The sequence below is a fragment of the Pelodiscus sinensis genome, chromosome 5 (genome assembly GCF_049634645.1).
Source record: "Pelodiscus sinensis isolate JC-2024 chromosome 5, ASM4963464v1, whole genome shotgun sequence".
In the NCBI taxonomy this organism is placed as follows: domain Eukaryota; kingdom Metazoa; phylum Chordata; order Testudines; family Trionychidae; genus Pelodiscus; species Pelodiscus sinensis.
In genome coordinates this window covers 31,830,105-31,843,826 of record NC_134715.1, presented here as the reverse complement: position 1 = coordinate 31,843,826, position 13,722 = coordinate 31,830,105, and the positions used below count along the sequence as shown (strand labels likewise).

At 41.3% G+C, this 13,722-nt stretch overlaps 1 protein-coding gene across 15 annotated transcripts in view; it reads right to left on the bottom strand.

The window, feature by feature from the left end:
• ANK2 (ankyrin 2) overlaps positions 1-13,722 on the bottom strand; it is a 602,743-nt gene that overhangs the window by 266,081 nt on the left and 322,940 nt on the right. The window contains exon 1 of one of the 15 annotated variants that reach the window (XM_075929754.1): positions 12,718-13,377. The exons of 11 other annotated variants lie outside the window; for them this stretch is intronic. In XM_075929754.1, the coding sequence (XP_075785869.1) occupies positions 12,718-12,840 (123 nt within the window). In that variant the 5' untranslated portion in view covers positions 12,841-13,377. Of the gene's footprint in view, positions 1-12,717; positions 13,378-13,722 lie in introns of those variants that run through there. 3 more of the 15 variants (XM_075929762.1, XM_075929768.1, XM_075929792.1) reach the window with 3 other exon arrangements.

Genomic DNA, 13,722 nt, shown 5'->3' with positions numbered 1-13,722 from the left:
CCTGCATGCATTATTCAGGCAAAACTCTAAGTCATTTACATACCATTTACCATTGCTAGTGAAAACATTGGGTAACCTGATTTCTTTTGGAAATATAATTCACTTTCAAGTCTCAGTCAAACAATCCATTTTCAAATGTTTCCTTAACCTCTGTGAAGTTTTGGGAACCATTCAGGCCTATAAGGGGTTCTGTCACCACCTGCCTGATAAATGCTATGGCTCAGAGCTCTGATACGAGAAGCCAGCCTACAAGCATGATGTTTCACCTAGGCTTCCTATACCATAGTTACTCCTTCCAGGGCAGCCTCAATAACCCTTCTGGTCCCAAAATTTGTCCCCTAGAGAGAAAGAGAAATTCTCATCTCCCCAACACTTGAACTTTTCCCATCTGGGTCATCACTCCTGAAGGAGTAAAACCTGCCCCCCAATTAACACTTCACTTTGATGCACACAATCCACACAATTTGCACAACAGAGACCTGATTGGTGTGAAAATAAACAGTGTATTTAATAGAAAAATCATGTGTTAAAAGATGAAATAGGAATAAAAAGAAAACCCAACGAAGACACAATCTCAGGCTTTATGCTTCTATATTAGTTAAATTCTCTTCTGTAACAAACTAGAGTAAGATAAAGTTAGTTGACCGGCTTCTACTGGGGACACAGACAAGCTTTTGAACTTACACAGAGCTCTGCTTCAGCTCTATGTAAGTTCAAAAGGTTGCCTCTCTCATCAACTAAAGTTCATCCTATCAAATATATTACCTCTCTACCTCATCTCTCTAAAATCCAGGGACCAAAACAGTTGCAACCCCTTGGGATGCCTGAACCCTGATTGACACAACCTTTAAAGTCAGTGCACATGCACCATGCTGAATACCCTGGCATGTCAATTATTTCAAAGTTTTCCAGCTTATGTCAGTGTTTTAAATTTCCTTGCTCTATTGATGCTTCTGCAGTATTGGTTGTTAGTAATTTCACTACCAGTATAAGCAAGAGAACCTTTACATTTCATACACCACATTATGTTCTCTCTGCATACAAATGTCCAAAATGTATCAAGCCATATATTTAAAGCATCAACAGAAATTTACACAGACATCATTTGGAAGTGGGATATTTTTCCTTCTGCCAGAGCTTAAACATTAGCTTGTATCTTCCATGCTAATCACAAGATTTTTTCAGTTTACTGCAAGAATATGACTCACAAGTTCAGTATCCTATTTCTAACCATGGCTAAAGCCCACATGTTTCAGTAGCAAACCATATTCTTAATCAACTCATCAGAACATCAAGTCCTGTTGTTAGGTAACTTGAAGTTACTCTCCAGGTTGACTGCAGTAATATCAACATAATGCAATTTCTTTCTGACCCTTCTCTTCACTCACCTCCCCTCACTCCTGCCCAGTTCCACTACTTCAGTTGTCACAGAAAACCCTAGCCACCAAAAGGAAGCATGCTGAACAAAGCCAATCCATTCCTGTTTAAAGCCTAGCTTAGAAGAAGCAACATTAACTGTCTTTTTATCTATTCAAGTCTTCTATTACATTGTCAGCTTCAGTAGTTTCAAGCAGTGACATGTCTTTATTAGACATCCTTGCAGAGCACCAGCAAGAAACAGTAAATAATTAACAAGAATCCCGCATTACTAAACCTAGAATAGCACAGAGAGGCTTGTCATTATGGTCCCTTGATGCCACTGCAGTGGCTTAACCTTTATTGGTTCTTCCTAAATGCATTCTGAGCTATTCACCATACAAAAACTTGAAAATTGGCATGTGCAGCGGAGCATTTTTTGTTACAGTGAAACATTATTTATAAAATAATATTCTGCAAAAATTCTCTTCCACTGCATTTTTCCATGCCTTAACCTCACCATTAAGGACGAGCATACCCTGATGGAAAATTCATATAACTATTGATACTAAGGATCATGCATGCAGGTCTATTCAAGTGAAATAGGACCTCTCAGGTGAGGAAGGGTTTGCACTATATATTATACTGCACATGCTAATATTTTATTAAAGAGACCAGATAGACAAGGTAGCAAGCTTTCTGACCTACACAGAGCTCTTCTTCAGGTCTCAGAAAAGTACTTAGACTGTCATAGTTAAATACAAAGTTTGAAGAGACTGTTTAACGTAAGTAATTAGCATATAAGTTATGGGATCATTCAAAGTAAAGTGGCCTGTTGTCACACTTCAAGTCACAAGGCAAAAAGGGAAGGGGCTCATGGATTATAGATTGTTGTGATAAACCATAAAATCCAGGGTCTTTCCTAAGAACACGATTACTAGTGTCTAGCAAATTTTATGAATTTAAGCTCCCAGGTTTGTCTTTTGAAGCCTTTATTCAGGTTTCCTTTGACGATGAGGACTGAAATACTTGATGTGGAATGAACGTTTTGTGACATGTTTGCCCACAGACGATACAGTGCTTTTGTCTTTTATCATTTTTCACTCGAGACCATAGTCAAAAATAGGGGTGAAACCGGATGAAACCAGACTCTCGAATCAACCCACTGGAACCAACATGGCTACTAGAACACTGCAAACAAACTAATATTTTATAGCACTTAGATCAGTGGTCACCAACCTGTAGAACAGGATCTATTGGTAGATCTTGGAGCCTTTGACAGGTGATCCTGACAGATTTGGCCAGAATGCTGTCAAGCACCAGCACTTCATCTGCCTCTGTCTGCACTGCTGTGCTGCTCCTGCCCTCTGCCTGCCTGGGAGCCTCTTGCTTGCTGTGCAGGGCACAGGAAGAAGAGGAAGGGGGGTGCTGATGTCAGGATGCCCCTCCCCCCACTCTGTACACCATCTGCACAGAGCAGAGGGGGGCAGAGATGGAGGGAGTTTGCTGGCTGCTTTTGGGAATGGTGCAGGGCCAGGTTAGGGGTGAGTCTGCCTTAGCCCCCTGCACCACCACCCAGAAGCCACCTGTGGTAACTGGTGCCCGGCTGAAGCCTGAATTCCAAACCCCAGACCCAGTCCAGAACCCCTTCTGCACCCCAAATCACTGCCCTAGTCCTGAGTCCCCCTGCACCCAACCGCCCTCCCAGAGCCTGCACCCTTTACCTCCTCCTATAGCTCAGCTCCCTGCCCCAGGCTCAGTTCAGAACCGCTCCCACACTCCAAATCCTTTAGCCCAAGATCAGAGTCCGCATCTCCCTCCCCTGCATCCCAGCTCTCTGCCCCCAGCCTGATAAAAGTGAGTGAGGATGGGAGAGGGAGGGAGGACAGAGTGAGCAGAGGTGAGGCCTCAGAGAAGGGGTAGAAAGGGGGCCGTGCAAGGCTGTTTGGGGTGGATCCTGGATTGCACTTCAATTAAAAAAGTGACCTCGTGCTTAAAAAGGTTGGGGACCACTGACTTAGATCATCTGACAGGAAAACACTTCTCACATTAACAACCAATACTTAGCTCAGTCATAACAATGTAAATTCAGAGTAAATCCATTTACTTCTATCAATTTGCCACAAAGTATCTAAGCTCATCAGCTGGTCCCATATCAGTAGTATGTTCTGATGGCTGACTTTACCCATATCAACTCATCTTCATAGTTCTCTCTCTTGATTTCTTAATCTCTGAAAAACGAGTGTACTGACAATTTGTATATTATGTCACGAAGGAAATGTCTGATTGCTGTTCTTGTTTCTTTCCATTTATATAGGCATGATCTCCATTTCTATATTGGACACACATTGGCAAATTTTGTTCTCATTTTCACCTGTGCAACTGGAATTTGCTATGTGAGAGCAAAGTTGGCCTTCTACATTTCTAGGGCTTATTTCTACTCTTTCTGGATAGTTCAGAGATGAACAAGCACCTCAGAAAGGCATGTGCAAATATTCACTCAGTGTGTCTCATTTCACTTTGCAAATAATTCAGAATTAATTTACTGACCGGAATGTTTATGGAGGGCCCAATCCAGATCCATTGGTGACATATTAAAATACATTTCAGATCTTGTAACTGGTACACATTTTCATAAAACACCAGATTCCATGAGTTACGTTTATCCAATTATATCACACATACAGAAAAACAACCAACATAGATTGAAGTTAGAACTTTGCAGCCCTCGATTAAATAGGAGAGCATTCACATCATCAGTCAATGAACAGAGTGTTCATCAACTACAAACTTTTACACTTCCACAAAACCTTTTTAAGGAGCCTGAATATGCAATGTAATAATTTAAAAAGATGCATAAATGCATATTTATCCAAGAAACCAATAGTACACTTGGGTAGATGATATCTATCTTGAAAAAACTATGTATATATATTTATGTTCCTGTTACAACAGAATGAATCTTATCTTTCAAAAATAGCTAAGGAAATTTAATTTAAAAACTGCATATAAATACTGTTACAGTTGGACTATAAACTCATAAAAAGGTAACAAAAAGGCCAGAACATTCCAAGTGGGAGTGGAAATTGCTTCCTTTCCCCACATAGTCAAGGGAATTAGTAATTGTCATACTTAACTCTCATTCCTTGGCTTTTATTATTTCTTGAGGTTATATATATTATTCTCAGTTTAACCATTAAAGACAAAATGAGAGCATCAAGGGAAAAAGTAGGGAAAACACTGACTTTATTCTACATTTAAACTAAACTTATGACAGGTACTCATATTGTATTTATTATTTTCCATTGTATACACACAATATCCTCTCAGACGAAGCTCAATACTTTGTTTCTTTTTTTTATTTTATACAGCAGGGAGGGGCAAAGAAAAGTTCATTCTCACTCTTACAACCTCCTGATTTTATGCCATTTCATTCACTATTGGGGCTTGTTTCCTTTTTCAAGATGATGCTGATGGCAGTGTCATTTTTCCACTTAGTGCTTCAACTCAGATTTTCCCCCGGATACTGTGTTCTTCCTTTCTCTTGTTTGACACTTAGCAGTTCATGTTTGGTAGGCCTAAATCAGGTATTTAAATTTATTGGGGAAATGATGCTGCCCTGCCATATACATCACAGGTACAAAGTTAATAAGTAATACAATATATACTGGTAATAGTTATAAGCTCTAAGGCATTAAGGGTGACTTCGAAATAAAAAGTTATTACTACTTTTAAATCAAGTATTGCACTCCGAAAGCTTTTTTCTGTGACAAAAATGCAGTTGAACCACTTACAATTCTATGGAATAGAAAGGCAGTTTGTTGTGGTCATCATTGACATATAGAAAATACAGCCACTGATCTGCAGAAAAATATATAGTACATGCCACTAATAGACCAGCCCAAATTGAGTTAATGCAATGAGCATTCTGGGCCTGAGGCATTATATTTACGTATCTGAAGATTGACACTCTGGAGATCGATCTTCCGGGAGTTCGATTTAGCAATTCTAGTAAGGACCCACTAAATAGAATGCTGATAGTATCCTCATCAACCCTGGTACACCACAGATCATGAGAAGTAAGGGAAACTGATGGAAGAGTTTCTCCTATCAATCACCCACAATGGGGCTTCCGGAAAAATTCAATTTAAGGTACGTCGACTCCAGCTTCACTATTTTCATAGCTGGAGTTGCGTATCATAAATAGAATTTCTCCTCCGGTGTAGACGTGGCTTCAGAAAGGTTCAGACATATGAGAAATGTGTTTGCTGCAAACAATAAAAAGTCACTTCCCTTTTCAGAGCTCAACATATGTCCCTAACAGTGTTCCCTGTAAGCTGAAAACTTAAGTCACCATCCAGGAGAGATTCAAAAGCCACCCAGCTGATTAGCAGAGTGCCCACAGTGTCTACAGCCAGCACCATGTGTTTCTACTGGTAATGCACATGCCTCAGGAACAAAATTTATTCCTCCTTTGGATAGAAAAGAGAGAGAGAGAGAGAGGGAACACTGGTCCTAAACCCACTAACCAGCAGTTCACCATATTGCCAAGAATGAGAGACAATAAGCATCTTGTCTAAGACCCTGAAGAACAAGGAGGAAAGCCCGGGGGGAGGGGTGGAGAGGAGAGCCTTACGAACAGTAGAACTAGTACAGAATCAGTCAAATCCCAATTGTGTATTAAAAAAAAAAATTCTGGAAAGTTTGGGAAGTACATCAGCTAGGACCAAAAAAAGCTCTGACTCATGTAGCAGTGAGAAGGAACTGAGGATGCAGTCAGTCCACTCCACCCTTTAATGCAATGCAAAGGCACAAGCAAACACCAAACGACACTTCTTGGAAAAGCTCTGACTCCATGCACACGAAAAACAGTGATTTCCTACACATTGTGTTATATAAGAGCATAACCTTCTAAACACCACAGTGACACTTTTCATAAAACATGAATTCTCTCTGAAGTTTCAAAAACTGCACTATGCCAGGAAGTTATTTAAAGGAAAGCATGTTCTTTACTTCTTGATGTTGAGAATGCTAAAAAATTCCAGGGCACTGTCTTCAGCAATTGTTCAGGAGACTATGACTACCGACCTACTGCTAAATTCTGCCTGTATGTACACATCTTCTGAAGTTCGCTAATAGCAGCAGAACTTTGTTTCTACCTCTGTCTTTGTACTTCTGTATGTATTGGCTAGCAACAGCAGAATGTGAGCTTTGACATTCCTTGGGTATTGAAGGTGGTAGCAGACAGGACCATTGAAATACGCCCATTTCATTTCCTTTTCTTTGACTAAAAAGTGATGGGTGTTTCAGCTGCTGCAGATGATGTGAGGACAGGTTGTCAAAGTCATGCAGGCCAGCAGAACCATTGTAAGTAGCCTTCTGGAGGCATATTTTTTTAATCAGATCAGCTATTATATTCGTACAGTATAAACTGTTTTTGTTCCCCTTCCAACAGTTTGGCAGAAAGAAAACTACTTTACATAACACCTACCGAAAAACAGAACTGCTTGGAATGTAAGAAAGCAGCAGGTTCTCAATGTTATAAAGGGACAGGAGAACATGAATGAGCCAGATGGCTAAATGCTGTGCAGTGGTTAAAACCTGGGACAGATTGCCTTCTATAAAACGGGGATCATATTCACCTATCTTTCAAAGGCACTCTGAGGTTTAGGACTAGTCTACACACCCTGCAATTCAAATGATGGGAGTATGAGCAGCAGTTATGCCGAAGTGCAGCACTGAAGCTCCCCAGGAAAGATGCTGAAGGTGCAAACTAAAAGACTCTTTGTTCACATTACTCTCATCCATATGCAAAGTAGGAGCCTTTTAACTCACCCCCCCCCCAGTGCTCACACAGTGGCGATACAGTACAGCACTTTTGCACTCACGGTGGGGCCAACAGCCACTGCGGGCCCCAGATGCCAGGTGAGAGGGTGGGCTTAATTTGACTTAATTCACCAGGGCCTGATGAAATGCATCCTAGAATACTCAAGAAGCTAATAGAGAAGGTATCTGAGCCTTTAGCTATCATCTCTGAAAAATCACGGAAGACAGGACAGATTCCAGAAGACTGGAAAAGAGCAAATATAGTACCCATCTATAAAAAGGGAAACAAGAACAACCCAGGAATAAACTACAGACCAGTCAGTTTAACTTCTGTGCCAGGAAAAAAAATGGAGCAAATAATTAAGGAATTCATCTGCAAATATGTAGAAGAAAATGAGGTGATAGGTAACAGCCAGCATGGATTTGTAAAGGGCAAAATATGTCAAAGCAATCTGACAGCTTTCTTTGATAGGAGAGCAAGTCTTGAGGATAAGGGAGATGTGGTGGATGTGGTATACGTAACTTTAGTAAGGCATTTGATATGGTCTTGCATGATTTTATCAATAAACTAGGCAAATATAACTTAGATGGGGCTACTATAAGGTGGGTGCATAACTGGCTGGATAACCATTTTTAGAGAGTAAATATTAACAGTTCACAATCATGCTGGTAGGTCATAACAAGTGTGGTTCTGCAGGGGTCTGTTTTAGGACCAGTTCTGTTTAATATCTTCATCAACGATTTCAATATTGGCATAGAAAGTACGTTTATTAAGTTTGCAGATGATACCAAGCTGAAAGGGGTTGCAAGGGCTTTGGAGGATAGGGTCATAATCAGAGCTCGCCAAACCAGCTGCGCTGTCCAGCGATCTGCGCATGCGCAGATCGCCCAAACCCGGCTCTTCTGGGTTACAATCTACTCGCCACGGGCAAGTAGGTTGTATTATTTGTCGAGCCCTGGTCATAATTCAAAATGATCTGGGCAAACTGGAGAAACTGTCTGAGGTAAATAGGATGAAGTTTAATAAGGACAAATGCAAAGTACTCCACTTAGGAATGAACAATCAGTTTCACACATACAGAACGAGAAGTGACTGTCTAGGAAGGAGTACTGCTGAAAGGGAACCAGAGGTCATAGTGGACCACAAGCTAAATATGAGTCAGCCATGTGACACTGCTGTAAAAAAAAGCAATCATGATTGTGGGATGCATTAGCAGGAGCAGTATGAGCAAGACACGAGAAGTCATTCTTCTCTACTCTGTGCTAATTAGGCCTCAACTGGAATATTACGTCCAGTTCTGGGCAGCACATTTCAAGAAAGATCTGGAGAAACTGGAGATGGTCCAGAGAAGAGCTACCAAAATGATGAAAGGTCTAGAAAACATGACCTATAAGGGAAGACTGAAAGAATTGGGCTTGTTGAGTTTGGAAAGGAGAAGACTGAGAGGGGACATGACAGCGGTTTTCAAGGTGTTACAAGGAGGAAAAAGAAAAATTGTTCTCCTCGGCCTCTGAGGATAGGACAAGAAGCAATGGGCTTAAATCGCAGCAAGGTTGGACATTAGGAAAAACTTCCTAACTGTCAGGGTGGTTAAACACTGGAATAAATTGCCTAGGGAAGTAATGGAATCTCCATCTCTGGAGATATTTAAGAGCAGGTTATATAGACATCTACGAGGGATGATCTAGACCAGTGTTCCTCAACCAGTGGTACGAGTACCCTTAGGGGTACTCGAGAGAAGTCTGGGGGAGGGAAGTCAACACAACTGAAATTTGGAGAAAACTGAATATGTTTTAAGTTTTACAGCACTGTATTATTTTTGTAATTTTTGCACCAAAAATTTCTTCGCTCACCTGGCTACAATTAAATTGCTTAAACAAATGTGTTGCAATGGTAGAAAAAAATGTGTGTGTCTGAAAACTGTAGGTATTGGGAGTACTTTTTTTAAAAGGGGGTACTTTATAAAAACAAGGTTGAGAAACACTGATCTAGATGGTGCTTGGTCCTGCTGTGAGGACAGGGGACAGGACTCGATGACCTCTCAAGGTCCCTTCTGGTTCTAGTATTCTATGACATTAGCCCTCACGTACATTACCATAAAGCAAGAGGACATCTGTAAGTCACTAGAGCTAAACCAGGGTAAAACTGGTATAACTAAGAGGAAACTCAGGCCCAGAACTGATAAACAGAATGCACAAATGTACATTTGGTGGGGGACTGGGGACTCTTCTCACTTATTTGCAGTTTCTCCCAGTGAGTGGGGATGGTGACCAAGCCATCAATTTCTAAAGAATTAAAAGCTTCCGTTTCTTCAAAACTAACATCCAAGCCCAAAGACTGTGAAGAAAGCCTTCAAATGAGAACTGCACTACAGGAAGAGAGAACACCAATTCAATATCATCTTCCTGATTCCACAGGCAGGTAGTTCCAGAGTCTCTGTTACTGTTCACAGCTATGTTAAGCTGCAGTAACAGGGAAGTGAAGGTGATTCTGGCTGGTTTCACTGCTGCTATTCAGAATCCTGCTAGCACAGGTGAAACAGATTAATATCATTTTACAGCTGCTACTTGGGAAACCTTCGAGCTGCAGCAGCAGCAGGTACTGCCACTTATTCATGAAAATATAAAGAGCAGGATGCAACACGCCTCCCTCCTCTCTCTCCCCCAGCCAAAGAAAATGGCAGTGGAAAGAGTAAAGTAACAAACAGCACACACCTTGCAGTATCTTGAAAGCTAGGAAGAGAATAGTAAAGGCCCATGTTCTGGTAAACTAAGGCTACATTAGTCAACTATATCCTGCTCCTCTGACAAAATCAGGAGCTTCAAGGCCAGTGAGAAAGAAAGAGAAATTTCCTTCTAGCCAATGGAGCCCTTCCCGCATAACCAGGATATAAAGATCTTTAAAGGAGATATGAGAGAGTTTCTAACATCTGTTATTTATCATCATGCTCTCTTTTCCACTACTGATCCCACAAACAAATGGACCCCTCTTGCGCCCTAAATCCAGCCAACCCGACAAAACGGAATTTAAATAGATAGTGTATCTAGGGCAGTATCCCACCTTATCAGAGCACAGATGTTAGCGGGTAACCAAGCACCACTTATTTATTTGTATCCATTACTGAACTAACCTGCAAGATATGCTGATGGCCCTCGTCTCCCACAGAAGGGAATTGAGGGGTCTCATCATGACAGGACATGCTCATCACTTTGCAGCAGTGGGATTTGCATTCCTTCGTCACTTGAAATGCATTCATTTCTATTACATACCACACATCACAGACACACGTCATAGCACAACCTGGGTCTGCCACTATTTCTCTCAAAAACAAGGAAAAGATCGGTTAATCAAAGCCACACCTACTCCATTGGAACACAAGTTTGTTGTGCAGCCTAAGCAGCTATTTACGTAACAGCAGAGTATGCAGCTGCAGTAAAAGGGAGACAGAAGTGAGGCCAGTGGCTGAATATTAACAAGAAACAAAAGCCAACAGCAGCCTGGTATTCCCTGTATTTCCCAAACAGTGAGCTACTGATGCTTCTGAGATATATGGAAATTTGATCAGCCACCTCTGTTTACCATGCTACAAACTCACATACAGCCCAGAATCTGCCTGGTTCCAATCAGGGTAATGCAGCACTCTGGGAAAGGATCTGCCAGGAAGGTCAGCTTTAATTCTGTTCAGCTTTAATTAAGGTCATAGTATCCATGTCTGACACAAACAAATTTACAGGCCAGGGAAAAGCTTCTGAAAGGCAAACCAGTGAAAATGACTGATGTTCTGGCCATGTACGTGCACAAGTGCGTGTGAGCAATGGGCACATGCGTAAAGGCTCTCCAGCAAGGACAAATACACACACACCCAGTTGAGAAAGAATGCTATTTTTCAGGGACTGGCACAATCGAAAATGTAATCATAAAAACTACCTTATGCTGTGGTGTCCCATTTAGGGGATTAGTAAAGTAATCACAATCTGCCCCAAGCAATTCTATTCCAGTCATCCAAACACTTCCGATATTAGAAATGACATTCCTTCTTGGATAAAAAGTATTCCAATGCAACTAGCTGAACTCTGTGTAAACAAAAGTCTTTTAAAATCCAGAGGCACCATCTCATCAAGCAGCCTAGTAATTTTTTAAAATTATTTTAATGAAGGCAATTGAGAAAATTCATTCCACTACTTAATGACCCGGAAAGAAGATGCATTTCAAAGTTCTCAGTGAGGATGGGTATGGAATTTCAAAGGGTTGCTTAAAGGAGCTGTAAATCAAAATGTAGTACTAAAAGATCCTATTTCTTTTGCCTTTTACTGACAAACCTGTGGGTCTCAAGAGAATATACATGAAATGCACTAAAAAAGAAAGAGAAAATTATCCTTCTAAGGTACTATGAAGTAAGCAATCCATTTAGGAACACATCAAAAGGTAATGTCAGAAATGTGTTAAAATGCACACAACAATAAGCTAGAGATTTCTGATACAGTAGGAAAAGATTTATGGCTAAGAAAAGACGACACAGACACATCCCCAGTGCAATTTAGTCCTAAAGACGTCTTTAACAACAGCTTGTTAAGGTACACACACCGCAATTATTGCTATTTTTCCCCCCACAGTGGTAAAATGTTGCATCTTTGTTGGAAACTATACAATGAGCTGGCAAATCATGTACCTGTATTCTTTTTTGGGGGGGAGCGGGGGGGGGGGTATAATGCAACCAATCAAGACTAGCTCCTCATTTCTAATACAGTCTTTTAGGAAAAACAGTAAGTATTTAATTGTGAATGAATAAAAACCTTCCAAAATCAGAAATAAATGTAGCCAAAGCTATTTCCCACACACACTCAAAAATGTTCATCAGCCACAGGAAGAAAATGACAGACTGCAGACTTGTGTTTTAAACCAAACCTAAAAAAAAGTACACCTGCAGCGTACTGTGTAAATAAACTGAATTATAGCTTAAATCACAGTATTACTAACAGATGACTGAATAACAACCAAGCCTATAGATCCAGCACTGGAAAAGAGTCTGTATGTAGCATCCAGCTTGTATGGAAAGGCCATACGCTAATAATTTGGGAGATATGCACTGAAAATAGGAAGAAAAAAAGGGGAGGAAGGGATCATGAAGCACAAAATGCACCTTAATACTGCAAAGCACAAAATCAACACCCTCCCCTTCCCTGACAACTGCTTCAGATCAGCTGGAGACATGAAACACCTGGTCCCTGAATGATGAAACAGAGCTCCAGATCTTTAAGGGATTGAGGAAGGCAGGCAATATTAGTGCTCCTGGCCATCTTTACTTGCATTTTTCTTTGTAGCTATGGGCTGCCATGTCTGGTAGTACTTTCACCTCCCTGCAGCTAAGCTAGTGCAGTCTAGTGCAGAAATGATGGGAAAGGATGCAAATGAGAAATGAGAGACCAAAAAATAAGAAAGATGAATGAGAGAGTATTACAAGTGTTGCTGCAGACACCTGTGTACATGCCCTGTGTAGAGAGGGAAGGGTGTGGGTAGAAAATTATTCCTCATACCTTGCGTTTCCGATCCACCCTAGAGATTTTCCGCTGTTTTTTCCTTTCCTTCTCGAGATTTCTCTCCCTCTCATCGAGTTCAGCCTCACGAACTTTTTTAATAGACGCAGCAGCATGAGCCATTTTGGAAAGGGAAACACCAGTTCCAAGGCATCAATATCCACCAGAAGGATATACAGACAATTTGGGGTTACCCCCTCCCCACAAGGACCCTGCCAGCGAGCCAAAACTTCACAGTGTAATCCACTCTTCCTCCTTTAGTATCTTGGGATAGGTCACAGCTCTGCTCCAGCCTCTGCAGCACTCGTTAAGTCAGTACAATATAAACATGTTCTAAATCAAAACCACACACATTTACACAAACACAGAGCAGTCCAGGGAATGCCTCATTACCAGCCTGAAACCACTTCACATTTGCTGTATTGTCAGTGCAGACAAGCTTCAGAGCAGCTGAAAAAAATCCATCCTTTAAACACACATTACCAAATTAGGAAGGCGTTTTGGGACTCCTCCAGATAGACTGTCTTCTCACTAGAGCCAGGAAGAAGCCACTTCTGTGAAACCATGAAGTGGAAAGAAAGGTGGACAGCTCCTTCCAGTTTCCAGCATCACCTCTATGCAGGGTGAGAATAAAATGGTGCAGTCTGACTTAATGACTTGCTGCTGTTGCTGCGACTGCCTGTGCTGGAGCACATGATATGTCTTTCCCCCCTTCTCGTCCTTTCCTTCTTCCCCTGATTTAAACTGAAATTAAAAACAGAAGCAAGAGCTACTGGGTCCAGAGGAGACCAGCTGCAGCCTGCTCACCTGCAGGTAGCGACTTCTGTACTAAAGCATGGGTGAGTGAGCCTGAAAAAGGCTGGGAATATTCAAGTCCTCATTGTGTCGTTTATAGATCCACGTGAGACTGCATTAAGAGAGCAGCATAAAGCAGCAAACCAAATGCTACTCTGAGGGGGATGATAGTAAGGAGATGCACAGCTCAGCTTGCCCCAGCCAGCTGAA